Source organism: Sphaeramia orbicularis, chromosome 21 (genome assembly GCF_902148855.1).
Source record: "Sphaeramia orbicularis chromosome 21, fSphaOr1.1, whole genome shotgun sequence".
Classification (NCBI taxonomy): Eukaryota; Metazoa; Chordata; class Actinopteri; order Kurtiformes; family Apogonidae; genus Sphaeramia; species Sphaeramia orbicularis.
Window position 1 is genome coordinate 46,691,467 of NC_043977.1, and position 18,443 is coordinate 46,709,909.

An 18,443-nucleotide genomic window follows, 5' to 3' on the forward strand; every position below is an offset into this window, starting at 1 on the left:
CAGGGTGTACCCTGCCTTCGCCCGTAAGTAGCTGGGATAGGCTCCAGGCGACCCCCGTGACCCTAGTGAGGACAAAGCGGGTTCAGAAAATGGATGGATGCTCACGACAATAATTGTGCTTTGTGTATTATTTATAAGCTAGAGAGGCACAAATTCAGAAAAGAATTGCCATATATGCACCACACTGGACCTTTTTATTACATGAATTACATGTGAGGGCAGAACCTATGGGGAGCAGCCATCGCCGGCCAGAAGTAACGAACAATTGTTGTTTCTGAGTGATTGAGTGTGAGTAAACAAGCAACGGTCAGTGAGTGAGATTGAGTGGAAAGCATGTGTTTGTGCTTGTTGTTTGTGCAGCCGTAAACTTTGCACTCCACCATTGTCCTAGAGACATGACCCAGCACTGGCCGATAATGTGTCATCTTAGACTGGTGTCTGCTGCATGGGGTCAGTGACTCAAAAAATAAATGACGTATACATTACTGGGTGAATATGAGCATATTGTAACAATATGAATATAACCTTCAGATAATGAACTAACATATTCAGCAGATACAGTCATCCTCAAAATTATTCATACCCCTGCCATTTTTTGTAACTTTTTGTTTTTGTGATGAAATGGATGAGTTTTGTCAAGTTTGTTTGTGACTTATATGTGATACACAAGTGAGGAAATAAGAACAAATGATACTTGGAGAAATACTTTATTTCAGGAGTATTTTATTAGAGGATTTCTAAAAAACGCCATGTTCAAAATTATTCATACCCTAGGTTTATTAAGTCCAAAGTCTTTTCTTAATAGTCAATAGAGTAGCCTTTTTTCTTGATAATGGTTCCTGTAAGTGTCCACAGGTTCTCTTCTGTCTCCTGTGGGGTTTTGGTCCACTCTTCCTGGACCAAAGCCTCCAGCTGGGTCCGGTTGGATGGTCTCCTACCCATCACTCTGGTCTTTAGCTCCCTCCACAGATCCTCTAAATGATTTAGGTTAGGACTTTGACTGGGTCATGTCCTTGAACCACTACTGCACTACCTTGGTGGTATGCTTGGGGTCAGTGTCCTGCTGGGACGTCCAATCAGGACCAGTGTAGAGTTTCTCAGCATTTTCACGCTGTCATCCAGGACGTTGATATAATTATGTTAAATTCATGATGCCTTGTAACTTCATGAGGTTTCCAGTGCCACTAGCAGAGAAGCATCCTAGCATTATAGGTTATAACCATAGCATTATGTTGCCACCAAAATAACCGAGGTATGAAGGTATCACAGACAACCATCCAGCCAGTATTGCACAAAGGAGTTCTCCATGGATGCAGACACAGGAAGATGGCATGACTCAGGATGAAACATCAGGAGGCTCATCTGGCATTTCCTAGAGCTCTTCTTAACCAGGATCCAAGCTTTTGGTCATCAATCCAGTGATTTGATGAAACAAAGATGGAGTTGTTTGGCCACATGGATGTTGACTGCATCTGAAGGAAGCAAGGAGAAGAACGCAAGCTGAACACAGCCCCAACCATCAAGCATGGTGGTGGCAACATAATGCTATGGGGTTGCTTTTCTGCTAGTGGCACCGAGAACCTCATCAAGATACAGGGCATCATGAAAAAGGAGGATTATATCAACATCCTGGATGACAATGTGGAAGTGTCTGCTGAGAAACTCTAGATTGGTCCTGACTGGACGTCCCAGCAGGACACTGACGCCAAGCATACCATCAAGGTAGTGCAGTAGTGGTTCAAGGACATGACCCAGTCAAAGCTCTGACCTAAATCATATAGAGAATCTGTGGAGGGAGCCAAAGACTAGCGTGAAGGGTAGGAAACCATCCAACCGGACCCAGCTGGAGGCTTTGGTCCTGGAAGAGTGGACCAAAACCCCACAGGAGACAGAAGAGAACCTGTGGACACTTACAGGAACCATTATCAAGAACAAAGGCTATTCTACTGACTATTAAGAAAAGACATCGGACTTAGTAAACCTAGGGTATGAATAATTTTGAACGTGGCATTTTTTGGAAATCCTCTAATAAAATACTCCTGAAATAAAGTATTTCTCCAAGTATCATTTGTTCTTATTTCCTCACTTGTGTATCACATATAAGTCACAAACAAACTTGACAAAACTCATTCATTTCATCACAAAAACAAAAAGTTACAAAAAATGGCAGGGGTATGAATAATTTTGAGGACGACTGTACATGTCTCAAGTGTTAAATAATCAAATTGACATTGAATGTGTATAGTTATTGCTCTGTTTACATAAAAAATACATGTAATTAAATGTAGTAGGCCTTATTCAATTGACAACCTTCTCTAATAATGAAGGTACATTATATGGACAAAAGTATGTGGACACATTGAATTCAGGTGTTTCTCTTGTAACGGGTCTGGGATACAAAACAATACTGACAAATGTTGTAATGTAGTTTTACATTGTGAGAAATATCATTGCATTGGTTAGCTTGGTTTTTACTTAATTTCTTTCAACATTGATTTTGTTTTTTTTTAAATCTATGACTATGATTTTAAATGTTTTGCCTCTACATTTCTAAAATATTTTTCATGCTCCAACTGTAAATAATAATTTTCTACCACAGCTAACCATCTACATTCTTCACATCTCACTTAGATAGAAAAATCTCCCATTAAACTTTAAGAAAATATTCATGTTTATTTCAAATCGGCATGAACAGGACATCTTATGAGCTGTAGCCATAATGTGTCCCTATATTTTTGTACATATAGTTTATAAACAATTATATTTATCACAATAGAAAACTATATTATGACATTTATCATTATTGTTTTGTATCCCAGACCCACGTTAGAAAAGAAACACCTGAATTCAACTTGTCCCAATACTTTTGTCCATATTGTGTAGCAGTAGCACTTTACCTAAATCAGATTAAAAATGTATTTTGCCTCAATGATGTGAAATATATATATATATATATTTTAAAAATGTTAGAAACAGTGTTTTGTGCAGTGGTAGCCTGCAGCCTTTTTTAAAGGCATGGTCACGGTAGTCTCAGTAATGAACTTGCAAGTACCCATCTTATACAATTAGAGAGTACCCATTAAATAGAAACTAAAACGCTTTACACAGTCCAAAAGTTACAAATTGGCTTTTTCTTCCTACCATCAGGGAATGCCTAATGCACCCGGATAGATTTTAATTCCATTTTCATTTGCAGATTTCAGAGCAGAGGCACGCACTCAGCAGACTTGTAGAAGGAGCCTTGTGGTGTTAGTGATTTCTCCTCTCAAAAGATCCTCCCATCTCTCAATAAGCAGCAGTGGACTGTCAGAAGCCTTCAGCCACAGATTTGTTTCATAATTCATGGTCCATTTCAGGCTGCATTAGGTCATTGGATAAGGCTTGCATGCGTCAAGCTGCATCTCTGATTGATCACTGGCTGCGGTATTACTGAGTACATCCGTGTCTAAAGACAGTAAAGGTTCCCCTTCTCACGCAGATTTTCTACCACATTGGTCCTTCTCATCAAACTATTATTTGACAACTTGCAGCCACTGCATTATCCAACTCATTCACTCATTCAGAAAGGTATCCCAGGCCTGTCTGTCTTCCTGGTCACCTGACGTTGAGCCTCTGTTCTGGATGCCAGTCTCTGTGAGGTCTCATTAAATCCATGTTTATACCCCCGCCTGCCCCAGAGGGTGGGGGTATATAGATATACCAGGAAGTCCGTCCATCTGTCCGTCCGTCAGAGATTTTTGTCCATCCCATCTCTCAGACATTATTCACCCGATTCTTTTCAAATTGAACACACATGCTTTTTTACCACTAGTAGAGGTGCAGTGCACAGGTTGATGGCTGAATTTCAATTGTGGGATTTTTAAAATACATTTTTAACATTTCAACTTGTCCATTTCTTGGACATTACTCAACCAGTTCTTTTCAAATTTCACACACGTTCCTTTCTCTCAATTTTTTTAACACATTTTTGAAAAGTTTTTAAAAAAGATTGAAAGTTAAGACTCAAAATAATCCCTGGGAAGGCAGGGTATCAGTGAGCGGGAAGGGCAAAGTGATGTGCGACTGGCAGATTATCAGTAAGGTCTGATTACTTTTCTACTTGTTTATTATTAGTTTAATGTTCAGTTTCAGATAGGGCTGGATATCATAGCCAGTTTCCATAATTGATTCGATTTCGATTCACATGGTTCTGAATCGATTAATCATAATTCGATTCGATTCGATCCAATATCAATTCAATTCAGTATTAATTGATTGATTCAGATTAATTTAGTGATACCAATGTACAATTTTGAGTTGTAACCTGATTATTTGACTACTGCAGTCATGCAACACATCAATACTGGTATCAGTATTGATATTAGAAAGGAAATAAATATGACATTTCAGCAGTAAGTAGCTGAATCTGCTCTTAAATAATGAACGGGACAGAAACATTCCCATGTGTCTACAGTGGCTCAGAACAGACTTCTCCGTCATCTTTATCGTGTTTTATGGCTGGTGGCTTCTAGTCACTGTGTGTGTGGGTGTGTGGGTGTGTGTGTGTGTGTGGGGGGGGGGTGTAGCAGTTGGACATTGTTGTTTTACTATTCCTCAAATTCCATACTCAGCCATAGGTGATAGTATGGATCCAAGTTATTCCAAGAATGACTGGCTTCTGTGACTCGCCTCAGAGAACCTCCGGGTGGCCAGTTCCTTCATTCGGGTTCGAGTTTGAGGCCAGGAGGACGTCCTGCGGAGGGTGTTTCCCCACCCTTCCTCTGCGTCTTTTCTGCACCACAGCCGTTGTGAGCGAGACCCCAGGGGTTCACAAGACAGAGCCGCTCGTGCTTCCGCATGCTCCCGGTCCTGCTCTGAAAAATCGATCTTATCCACTATTAATCGATTACGCAAAATTAAAACGAAATCGATCTAAGATCGATTGAATTGATTTATTTTTACCCAGCCCTAGTTTCAGATGTACTAATTTAGGTATTTAGTACTGGGTGATAGTAGGCAATAGTTAATGCCCAGCAACTGATCATGTCCACTGATTATTAGGCTATTTTTCTGCTTATCACTGTCATTATTGACACGGTGGTGCAGTGGATAGCACTCATGCCTCACAGCAAGAAGGTCCTAGGTTCGATTCCAACACCAGTCGATTGGGGTGGGACCATTCTGTGTGGAGTTTGCATGTTCGATCTGGGTGCTCAGGCTTCCTCCCACCATACAAAGAATGATAGGTTAATTGGTTAATCTAAATTGCCCATAGGTGTGAGAGTGATTCTATGTCTCTATATGTCAGCCCTGTGACGAACTGATGACATGTCCAGAGTAAAGTAGTGTAAGTAGCTGAGATAGGCTCCAGCGACCCCTGTGACCCTAGTTAGGATAAAGCAGGTTCAGAAAATGAACTGTCATTATTGTATTGGCCATTAAGACACCAGTCTTGGCTCACCTCTACTTCTTATGCAAAGTTGACGTGATTGTCACAGTTATTCAGGATGTAAAGAGTAGCATTTCATTGGGAGGTTTAAACCCATCACCCTGTTATTCAAATATGGCATTTGTGGCTCTTACAACCCAGTAGCCAAGATGGAAACTTGAAGATTCGAAAGAATATTAAACAAACAATGACTACGTCTTATGCTGTGACCAAACCTTGAAAATGATCCATTGCAAACCTGTACCTGCCAGTATCTCCTTATCACCTGGTCTACACATGGTAATAAAGTGATTCTGAATTACCAGGTGTTTGTTACTGACCCGGTGCAAGGCAGCACTCAGGGGAATCCATGTTAGTGCCCTTAAATCTAAATATAGCCTCAGCCTACAGCTTTCAGGAAGGAGGAATTCCTCTCTTCATTCTGTGAATAAAACATGTTGGAGTTCAGAGCAGGGGAGTGTAAAAATGATTTATGCCCTACACATGGACTAGAATATTACACTGTGTTTACTTTACTCGGAGGAATCTACTTTGCTTGCCATATCTGATGAAAATCACTAATATTACAGTGTGTTGTTTTAGCTAGCAAAGTATATTGCACACTGTTGTCTGAACTGCACCCCTCAATAAATTGGGCAAGTCTCCGGTGGTCATGAACTCTCTGTGTCTTCTTTAAAAGAATTCGCTCCTGTCGTCCACCGTGGATTCAAATGCTGGGCAGCGTGCAGCAGGTACAAACAGTGGTCGGCCAAAACCTACCTGCTGGGCTTCTCCACCGGCTGGAGAGTCAGAGTGTGCTGCAGTCTTTGTACTGCTGTATAATCCTCCCGTCCCCTGCTTAGTCACACTATTGTAAGATGTTGAAAGCTGATGTAACTTAAGCACCCTCCCTGAACCCAGCCAGTGAAAGGTATCAGAAACCCTCTTCTCTCACCCCCCAAACTCAAACTCGGTGATCTCTCTCCTCTTTCTTTCTTTCTTTCTTTCTTTACTAGGACGCCAAGCTTCACTGTAACTCTATTCCTCTTCACTCTCTTTGACATGACAGTATCCTCAGTGTCTCGAGGCCTCGGGATTGTCCTGAGCTATTGATTGGTTTTAGTAACAGCCTGGTTGACCATACTTCCCTCTGTGTCTGCAGCTACATCAGGGGACTCTCACCTGAAGCTCCTTTCTGATGTGGCCCAGACAGTGAAGGGCCAAGGGACTATCGCCTGGGTCAACTGTGGGTAAGTAATAGGATGACTGAGGGGGAAAAAATCACTGTTTATGTCAGTGAAACACTCCGTCTCCCTCCATCACATCCATTGACTGGCTGTCTTCATCGACGTTACGGCCCTCTTTTGTCCAAGGGAAATTTCTGACAGCGCTTATAAAGGCAGAGCAATTTACTCCTCCCAAGAATGTCTCTGCTGCTGTACATCTGCACAATTTATGGCTTCTTCACCAGGGTGTAAATGCCCTCATTCCACTGGTGCTATTATATGAGCACAATTTCACAGAAGGCCACTCACTTAGTGCAGCTATTGAAGCTTTGAGGCTAATGTGTTACATGTCTTTGTACCAGTGCAGTTCTCAGTTTTGTAGGCTTCTGACACATTTTTACCCTGGAATAATAAACACTACACACACATAATGGTGCAACGAGTATAAGTGAGAATGAAGATACAGGACCATTTTTTTTCGTTATTCTGCTTCGTTGAAGTGTGTTTATGGCTGGTTTATTTTCTCAATAAAAACCTATATAATGAAAATTATCAATATTACTGTGTACACTTTTTAAATACCCCTTCCTCCCCAGAGGGTATATTATAGATATACCAGGAATTCCATCTAAGATTTTTTTCCATGCCATTTCTCAGACAATATTCACATGATTCTTTTCAAATAGGATACATATGTTTTTTACCACTAAGAGAGGTGCAGTGCATGGTTTGATGACTGTATTTTAATTTTGGGATTTTTTGAATACGTTTTGAACATTTCAGCTTCGACAATTTCCCTGACATTATTCACCCAATTGTTTTCCAGTTTCACACATATGTTCTTTACATGTGCCTTTCAATTTTTGTGTTTTCTTTTTTTTTTTTTGCAAATTTTTGAAACGTTTTTAAAAAGATTTAAAGGAAATACTCAAAATGAATCCCTGGGTAGTAGGGTTGGGAATCTTAGTTGTAAGGCTGATACGATACACATCTTGATACAGCATCTCCAATCCAATATATTAAAGTGTATGGCATCTCACGGTGCAATTCACATCCAAATCAAGATACAGAGCAATTAAGCGCATTCTGATTCAACACATTCATTCTGGTGAAAGAATATACAGTGCAATTCAATGAGCTTGATTATTTATTTATCAAATAAAACCATGACTTTTCCCAAACTGGCTTTTGTGCAATTTCAGAACATGTGCCTCACATACAGTCATGTGAGAAACTTAGGACCCCCCCTTTAAATCTTTTTTTTTTTCTTTACCATATAAATATCTGGGATTCAGGTTTTTTTTAATAACAGTACTAAGATATGGAGCACATATACCAAAAGAGATGAAACTAAAGAGATGCTTTTTAAAATGTGTTAGTAAATTCAATATATTTGGGAGGAAAAGTTGGGACTCTTATGTTTATTATTCCTTCCAATGCCTAAAATGCAGATTGAATGCACCTGGTCAGGTCCAAACCAGTGGAAGATGGTTGGAGAGGCTTTTTCAGGATTCTGTCATTTAAATAATGAAGACAAGGGTGTCCGAACTTTTTCCTCATAAATAAATTATCAATTAGAATTTACCAACACATTTTAAAAAGCATTTCTTTAGTTTCGTCTTTTTAGGTATATCTCTCCACATTTTAGTAGAGCTAAAATAAAGATAAAAATCCCAGATATTTAGAAAAGGTGACAAAAACTAAGATGTAAAAAGGGGGCAAAAGAGGAGGATAAATTTGTTCTTCTGACATGTTTCCAAAGTCATTTGTCTGTGGTGCACATTAACATAGGTCTTCAGAAAAGAAAAACATTACCCAAATAAATAGTAACACTTTTAAATACAAATGAAATATATTCTATTGATTGGATCAAATTTTATTGATACAAACATTTAATAACCAATGCATCTTGATATCATTCCAAAATCTTCATTCACTTGCAGCCTTTCTACAAGTGCACTCGGATCGTGCACACGTGTCGGTGTATCAGTATGTATCAGATAATCTTCCCATCACTATTTGACGGGGAGGGTATCAGTAAGCAGGAGGGGCAAAGTGTTGTCCAACCAGGTGGGGGTATTAGGAAAGTCTGCATACTTTTTCACTTGTTTTTTTTTTTTTTTTAATTTTCCAGGTAAAATGCTGAAAATTCTTAGGCCTTTTATTTAATTTTAATCATGCATAGTTTTATCAGTATCTTAGTCTTCTATTTGTTTTGAATGTTCTGTCTAGATTTCATAAAGACTGCATTAAATACACAGACAACTTTCACTCAGGATCAAAACTCGACCTTTAAACTTGAAGGAAATGAAATGACATGAGTCTGATTTTTATGGACTAATAGAAACATTTTCATCTTTTCAACATTTTTGCATTGGGCTAGCTGTGCTCATACTTAGTGGATATAAAATGTCTACAGACCCTGTAAAAATTATATATTTTTTGGTCATGTAAAGTAGAAGTGCAAGTTCAATAAAATGCGTCTGCTATATTAGTTCATCTATCTTTCTCATGTTTGTGTGACCAAAGTGACCTTTACGTTTAACTTTTAGCTACCAAAATACTTTCGTAAGTGAATGTGCTAAATTTCAAGACCATCTGTCAAGCCATTCGTATGTTACTGCGTTTAGGTAATGAGGACAGACAAATGGACAAACCTCTTCTCTTGATGCAGATGAAAATTAAATCAAGATTAATAATGTCACAACCAAACTTTATTGAAGGTAAAATGAGGTGAAAACAAATCAGAAACAATACCGGGGGAGAAGAATAAAAATAAAAAAAAAATAGCTAAAGCATGGTTGTAGGAAGGGTATTTCTTTTATTGACTTGGTTGTGTTCAGAATCATATACAGTCTCATGTCAAAGGCTCAAATTATCACTTTTAGTGACACTGACCAAAGATGTTGCAGATTTCAACCAAATGAATGCACTCCCTCTGCCCTACCCACCCCACAGTGGCCATGAAATCACAGTCCCCCATTAGAGCCAAGGTTTGTTCTATTGGCCTTTTCTGTCAAAGGGAAATTAACTCTGGCACACACTCAAACAGAATAGGTCATGGTAATGCACTGTAATGGTGAATGCCACTCACTGTAAAATGAAAAAAAAAAAACAAAAAAAAACCCATTGGGTTTATTCTAAGGTAACAAAAGACAACAATTCACATTTTCCTTTGATTGATTATACATCAAAAACTATTTATCACTTTTATATTCAAGTTCTGCAATCAGACCTTATTAAATCTTCCACACTGGACCTTTTATATAGCCACTAAAGTCCTTTTGTCATCAATTAAATTTAATCCAATTCCCTACAAATAAAGTCCAGCTGTTCCTGTAACTTCTTGGTTGCCTCCTATTGCAAAGGCCTTTGTTTGCAAGCCTTCAAAGCATGAATGGGATGTCTTTGTTGAATGGCATTGATTTGGAGTGAGGTACTGAAGAACATCCAAGGCGTAAGATATACAGAAAATAGCGAGGGCAATTTCCAACAAGCAGAGAAAATATAGAGCATCTTAGACTTTATTGTACCCTTAGGGAAATGTACACATCATACAAACAGGCAGTGTACAGTAAAAACATACAGTGAATACCAAGAACAGGATGTCCCCACAATATGGAGGAGATGACAAAGAAGGAAATTAGTTATGGAACCTGCCAAGAGGGAAAAGTAATGCAAAGGAGCCACATGACTTTCTGTCAAGTAGTGGTTGCATATATGTGACAACGATCTGTATTCTTCATATGTCCGGGGTACAGCTGGAAATTTCCAAGCTCATCTAGATTTTGCGTAAAATCCACCCAGTCCCTCTGAAATGTGGAAACCAAGGTTAAAAGTTTTGGCAATAATTTTAGAAGGTATTTTTGGCACAGAACCAACTTAGCACATCACAAAAAGAACTAGATACCCTGGCAATTTTACGCATCTGAAATATTTTTGTAAGTAATTGTGGAAATATTGCCAAGTCAGTATGTGCTGATCCAATAGACTGTCAGACTATTCCAAAAGACTGTTGTAATAAAACCCAAAGGTGCTTAGAGGTGATGAAGTGATGACATGTAATATCCCAAAGGTTAACTTCAGTGTCACATCATAATGTTATGCAAAACAACATAACTCAGAAACAGAAGAGGACACTATGGCTGCATTTCATATTTGGTTGGATATAGAATTGGTGACACTATCTGGAATCTGCCCTGCCATCTCAGCTAAAATACTATTTGAACTAGTCAGCTATTTATGTCAAGGAGTGGGTGATGGTGATAAGATACATAGATATAGAGATATAGGTACAGAGATATAGTATCAATGTTTTTTTGTGTCGCTGTATCTTAGAAGTGGCTACTTGTTAGCGTGCAGTGAGTTTGGACTCCTTTTTCATACTTGTTACCTCCTTGTTCCTTGGCGGAGGTTATGTTTTCATCGGGGTTTGTCTGTTTGTTTGTCTGTCTGTTAGCAAGATAACTCAAAATGTTATGGACAGATTTGGATGAAATTTTCAGGTAATGTTGATACTGGCACAAGGAACAAATGATTAAATTTTGGTGGTGATCGGCTGGGGTGGGTGGGTGGGCTGATGAAATTTTCAGGAAATGTTGATACTGGCACAAGGAACAAATGATTAAATTATGGGAGGGGGGACTGATCTGCCTTGGCGGAGGTCTGCGCTCTCCAAGTGCTTTTCTAGTTTATCTATTTAACTATTTTCAAAAACAACAAATGTGTCAGTGAGAAGCTTTACAGTGAATTCAACTCTCTCAAAGGGTACATGTAGTGAATTTTCATTGCTAGCTGTCTCAAAAGATCCCGTATAATACTTACGATTCCATCTAGTAACTTACATTATAGCCTGTTGTCAAGTACGCACAAGTACCAAGTCACTGCTCCGTTAGTCAGTTATGGTCAGAGACATGTTGCATCTTTCATGTGTTGTTTTAGCACTGATAGTGACGCAGACTCGTTGTATCGTCCGATTAGCTGGGCTGTGATGGACTGGTCACTGACCCCATGCAGCAGACACCAGTCTAAGATGACACATTATTGGCCAGTGCTGGGTCGTGTCTCTAGGACAATGGCGGAGTGCTAAGCTTACGGCTGCACAAACAACAAGCACAAACACGTACTTTCCACTTAATCGACTCACTGACTGCCGCTTGTTTACTAGTACTCCATCACCTGGAATTAACAACAGGTACGTCACTTAGGTCCGGCAATGGCTGCTCCCTATAGGTTCTGCCCACACGCATAATTCATGTAATCATTCATTCATTCATTCATTCATTATCCACCGCTTATCCGGGGCCGGGTCGCGGGGGCAACAGTCTAAGCAGGGATGCCCAGACTTCCCTCTCCCCAGACACCTCCTCCAGCTCGTCTGGGGGGACCCTGAGGCGTTCCCAGGCCAGCTGAGAGACATAGTCTCTCCAACGTGTCCTGGGTCTTCCCTGAGGTCTCCTCCCGGTGGGACATGCCCGGAACACCTCCCCAGGGAGGCGTCCAGGAGGCATCCGAAACAGATGCCCGAGCCACCTCAGCTGGCCCCTCTCGACGCGGAGGAGCAGCGGCTCTACTCCGAGCTCCTCCCTGGTGACTGAGCTCCTCACCCTATCCCTAAGGGTGCGCCCAGCCACCCTGCGGAGGAAACTCATTTCGACCGCTTGTATCCGGGATCTTGTCCTTTCGGTCATGACCCAAAGCTCATGACTATAGGTGAGGGTAGGAACGTACGTAGATTGACTGGTAAATCGAGAGCTTTGCCTCTCAGCTCAGCTCCTTCTTCACCACAACCGACCGGTACAGTGACTGCATCACTGCAGACGCTGCACCGATCCGTCTGTCAATCTCATGCTCCATCCTTCCCTCACTCGTGAACAAGACCCCAAGATACTTAAACTCCTCCACTTAGGGCAAAGGCTCTCCACCGACCCGGAGAGGGCAAACCACCTTTCATGTAACCTTCATGTAATCAATAGGTCCCAAATGGTGCATTTATGGCTTTTTTTTTCTTTTTCTTTTTTTTTTTTACTGAGTTTGCCCTTTCCTTGCTTATAAGTATTACACAAAGCACAATTAATGCTGTAAACATGACTAGTACAGGTACACTTTAAGGCAGTGGTCACTCAGCATGAGGGGCTTAAATGGAGGTGGAAAGGGCTGACGCTGGACAATCACTGGTCATCTGTACAGCACTGAAGGTCCTAAATCAGACAATACTTTGACATTCTGAACAAATTTATTGTCTGCTTTACATAAACTCTGCATCTTGAAAAATGACTTGGCGACAATAGGTAAATTGTAAATGTTTCTTTTGTATTAGGCCATAAAATTAGAAAATGGTAACCGCAACATGCATATTTGAATCATTTTCAACTGTTATGGTGTTTAGTCAGGTTAACTGGCCAAGCATGCAAACACATGGAAGGAATTTGATTATATTTGGACGGACATGGATAAGCTTATCCATTCTATCTATATCCACTGTATGTGTGTTCTGTAATTGATTGGCCATGCATGCAGGGCTGAAATCATTCTCCAGCCTGTATATCATTCAATATCTTACCATTTTATGTCAACACCACAACATTAAACAAATTAAATCAAACTTCACTATCACGAAGTGTTGTAGCCACAGGAGAACAAATGAGTTACATAAAATCTGGAGTATTATCAGACTACAGTGCTACAAATCTAACTAAGCTTTTAATGCTGATATAATCAAAAATGATCATTTGATCTCCATTAAGTCAGTCTTCAAGCAGAACAGCTAAGCATTCTCTTACCTTTGGTTTGAAACGATTCATTCTGCTGTTTTTATCGGATTTAATTAAAAAAAAAAAAAAGTGACTAATTTGTCAGCTCTTGATTTCTGTAAATGAGAGATCAGTTTTTACTTGACAAGTAGTTGATACAGCATGGTTGTTTCACTCTTACCATTAAATTATTGATAGGTTTACAGATTAATCATTTATCTACAATACATACATGAACTAAAATCATTAGATTTAGCGCTAACCAAATGGAATATGTTTTCATAGCCCATACTGTTTCCTCATAAGACAATCTGTCCATCGTGTCTGAGCACAAGAGCCCACACTGTGGAAGTGTTTACATTAAGCAAAAGCCTCATGGTCCCAAGGCACAGACTATCCAGTGTTCCCTGAGCACAACTTGCTTTGCTCCTGAGTGATCTGACTTTAGCTTGTTGTTCTTCCTGCTAACCCTCCTGGTGTTCACTTCCACTTATGTTACACCTGTCAACCCATCAAACTGATGAACCAGAGAGGAAAGAATGTATCCTAAAGCAGGAAACTGGCAGGAAGGCATGTAAGTCCCCTTTGACACCTAATGCTCACTGCAGCATTCGCAATCTCTTTCAAGCTTGTCCGGGATCGAAGGCCGGGCAAATGAAGATGGAAAAGAGCCTAAAGAAATTATCAGAACTGTTTCTTTCTTATTTTTCTTCAAAGCCGCTCCATGATATGTGTGACTCAGTTACTTGCTTTGTCCAGGTGTATACGGTATCACCTCTCTCTTCTTTCTTTGACAACTCCAGCATACTTGAGAGTGTGCTAATGCTAAAAGAGAAAGATTTATCCCGGGCCAGATTCCTGCCAGGGGAGCTTGAGCAAGCTGGGTTCATCACCGCAGGACACACAGATCCGGTGCCAGGCTCCGTAGCGAAGCATTGTGCTATTTGGCATATTTCTCCTGCATCTCCAATGGACCAACTCCAAGTTGAAGCTCCAGCCGAGAGCTCATGGTGGACAGAGGGGGGAGAGAGAGTAGAGCGCATATCGCAGCGTGAGAACGGTCAGCGCTGCCAAGGACGAGGGCCACTGGGGCCAGAATGACACACTTAGAACAGATGACAGGGTCCTGAGCATCGGCCAAGTAGGATTCACCAGAGGGACAGATGATCTCATACAGGAAGCCAGGACGGGACGGGACGGCCCTGCTCCCATTCTTCCGGAAAATTTCGAACAGACATAGAACATGCTAAGCAACATGGTCTTGTTGGTATCAATGGGCCAAAGCGGACCATAAACAAGCACCAACACAGCAAGGATTAGGATTTGCGTTTTGGAAGAGAAATAATTAAATGGGATGCTGGGGCTTCATCCTCTTTGCCTGATGAATCCATTATTAATCCTTTACAACAGAGACCCATGTTGACTTTGGCCCAATGTGAGTTTTTGGCAGCAATGTTTTATTATTTTTAGTGATGTGTATAGTCACTTGGATGGAAGAATCTTTGCCAAACTCACACCACATTACATTGTTGTGTCCACTTTTTTTTCATTTGCATACATCTAATCCAATTACAACTAGTGATGTCTCGATGTGGATTTTTTTGTTGCCGATCCGATTCTTTTTGGGATTAGTTTTGCCGATACCGATCCGATACTGATCCAGTATGGATTTTTCACAATGAAATTTTGATTTAAATTTGAAGTCATTATTTAGAGGTTATTATGCTATTATTTTACTTGATGTCACAATTGGGCTGAATGTGGAACCTGAACTAAAACAAGTATGACACCTTTGACTCTTAATAACTTTAGTATAATTTTTGCACTTTTCAAATTCATACTGTGGGACAAATTAGAATCATATGTTTGCCACTGTTGTAGCACATCTATGGACAGGTCTGTCCAGGTATTATATGGGGTTGTGTTCAGTGCCGATGTGAAGTGGGTTCCTCATGGTTTGGGTGGGTCAAAAGAATGTCAGTTTATTTGTGGGGGGTTCGGGTCGGGTCAGATAATTCCACAAAAGCCCCGTGGGTTAGAAAAAACCCAACTCGTGCATCACAACCGGACCTCATTATGAGTACACGCAGAGTGAACGTGAAACTTACAGACGCTTTACTAGTTCCTCTAAGCCTCCTGCTGTTGTGCAGCTTTTCCCTACCTTCAGAAACTTTAATTTAAGGGGGCAGGATGTTTTGCCCCACCCCACCCCGGAACGGCCTGATCTCATGAGTAAATCCGATCCGATCTTCTAAAAAATGCCAGATCGGCAGCCAGTACCGATCAGTAGATTGGATCGGGACACCCCTAATTACAACATGACAAAAGTGGAAATAATAGTTCTTTACTCACTTCTTTTTTTTTTTTTTTTTTTTTTTTTTTTTTTTACAATGGATTGACCATATAAATCCTAAACTTTAGCCACACACAAGTTGGACTGAGAGTGGTAGTGAATTTAATCTATTATATATTTTTTGAATTGTTTCTCTAGTTTCTCTTTGACCTTGTTCTCAGATGTCAGCCTTCTTTCAAAAATACATTTTTATTATATCTGATAATTTTAAACTGGCATTGTTAGAAATACACTTACACACATTTGGTTTGATAAGGCCAAATGTCAAAACCTTGAAACTCACTTGCTCATTGAAATGATGCTGGAGTTCTGAGTGTACATATGCTTTCACTGCTGAAGGAAAAACATGGGCATATTTGATAGAATCGGAGTAGGTTTACGTATCAGTTAGAGCTGCACAATATATCGCTTGAGCATCGTCATCACAATGTACATATATGCAATAGTCACATTGCAGATTCTACAATGTAGGAGGCAAATGAACTCAACGTTTCTCATCTAATTACAAATTGGGTACCTGACACACACTGCGCTGACACAGACCACACCCCCTGGACATAGAGTGAGTCATTGGTAACAACATTGAAAAATGAGCATCGAACAAGAGAAAGTCACCGAAAATGAGGACTTGGTGCCAAAAAGGAAAGCAACGTCACTTATCTGGAATTATTTTGGCTACAAGAAGGATGATACTGAAACACATGTTCTGTTGTCACAACGAGAGGTAACACAACTAATTGGTTTGACCCTTTACGTCGGCACCACACAGCTATTATATTCTCCAGAGTATTTTTTCATAGCGCAATATATATCGCAGGGTTAAAAAAATAGCAATGTCAGTTTTTTCAAATATCGTGCAGCCCTAGTATGAAATATTCATTCATAGGTCTAAACCTTGAAAGGCCACATTTTGAATCATCTGTTGTGATGTTCCTCAGCTAAAAAGAAACCCTACTAGAAATAAACTCACCAATCACGACTAAGGGACTGCAGTGTGAAATTAAGTTGTAGTTCCCATCTCTGCGATAGTCAGCAAACAGATTATTTTCCTGCCATCGAGAAGGTGAAAACCTACTGACTGATAGTAATATTGATCATCTCTAACCCCTGATGTGTTTGAGAAAGACCTATATCTAAGTCATGACCCACACTTTCTTAGACCTCACTTATTTCCTCATGCTTATTTCCTCATGCTTATTTCAGACTAAACATGCACCCTTACTCATGCAGCAAATTTTAATTAACAGTTAAATCCTTGACCCTGGATAGCAAGCTCTGTATTTAATTGGGTTTTTAAATGCCTGAAAATACATTCTATAGTGCATTTAATAGGACCATTTCCGATAATAATGAATAATTGCATCTTCACAAATTCTTGCTTTTGAGTTGCGTAGGTAAACCTCTGTTTATTTTCAACACCAAAATTATAGCATACTGTATTCCTAAATGGCAACCACGTAATTATATCATATATCTAAGTACACTGAGCAAAAATATAAATGCGCCATGTGACACTTAAAAGCTGCGGGAGACTTTCGTCACCAATTTTTCATCAAATCTGTAAAACCTCAGTCATAGCCTAAGTATCATGAATTCGTAAGTCTTTCTGTGATTACTCACCTGAATCTTCTTCCTTCACGGTAAACAATTTCGAAGTGTCATCTCTCATAAACAAACCATGTGTTTACAAACAGAGCTGGGAGGTATCATATGGTTGGGAGGTATCCTATGGTTACACTGCTGCTGCCGAGCAGCGACGGCAATAGCACAACCATATGATATTATATAGATGAAACAAACACAACGCAGAAACGGCTAAAACGCAGAAACGGCTGAAAGGAAGCAGAGCTCCAGCCGTTTCCGTGTTGTGTTTCTTGCAGCTGCCGCTGCCAGGCAGAGCTCTGCCTCCCTCCAGCCGTTTCTGCGTCGTGTTTGTTTCATCCATATAATATCATATGGATGCGCTGCCGCTGCCAGGCGGCAGTGCAAGCCTTCGCTTCCCACAATGCACGTCCTGACAAAATTCCAAAGATGCCCGTGTTACGTCCTGGCTCTGTTTGTAAACACATGGTTTGTTTATGGTGGATGGCACTTCGAAATTGTTCACCATGAGGGAAGAGATTCAGGTGAGTAATCACAGAAAGACCTACAGATTCATGATACTTAGGCTATGACTGAGGTTTTACAGATTTGATGAAAAATTGGTGACAAAAGTCCCCCACACCTTTAACTTTTAAATAGCAATAGGTGTTGCACAATATATTAAACCACACACAGTTTATTCTGTTGATCAATGTGGTACAGATTACTGTCCGTTAGAACATGATACTGGCATTCAGGGACATTCATGTGGACATGTTGGGGGCCGGTTGAAAGAAATAACAACTCCATATCTCATGTGTCCACCATTGGCTTCCTGTAGAACAACACATCGTCTTCTCATCGTGTTGACAGTATTGTCAATTGTGGCCCGTGGAATGTTCTTCCACTCCTCTTTGAGAGCCACACAGAGCTATGGGGTATTATCCGGAACCATTCCCACATGATTTGTGACATCTGTGGTGACATCTGAGGAAATGTGACATTTTGAGGTGTCCTTTTATTGTCCCCAGTATAAGGAGGGCCTGAATACTGTGAATGCTGTTTGAGCAGCGTCTGGACATGCTACATCTGTGTTGTGGATGGAATCACTAGACCACTGAGCA

The 18,443-nt window shown here is 40.3% G+C and overlaps 1 protein-coding gene across 1 annotated transcript in view; it reads left to right on the forward strand.

The window, feature by feature from the left end:
• The window catches only part of pdia5 (protein disulfide isomerase family A, member 5), a 183,710-nt gene that overhangs the window by 41,549 nt on the left and 123,718 nt on the right, over positions 1–18,443 (forward strand). The window contains exon 3 of the mRNA XM_030125714.1: positions 6,570–6,657. Within this exon, the coding sequence (XP_029981574.1) occupies positions 6,570–6,657 (88 nt within the window). The remainder of the gene's footprint in view (positions 1–6,569; positions 6,658–18,443) is intronic.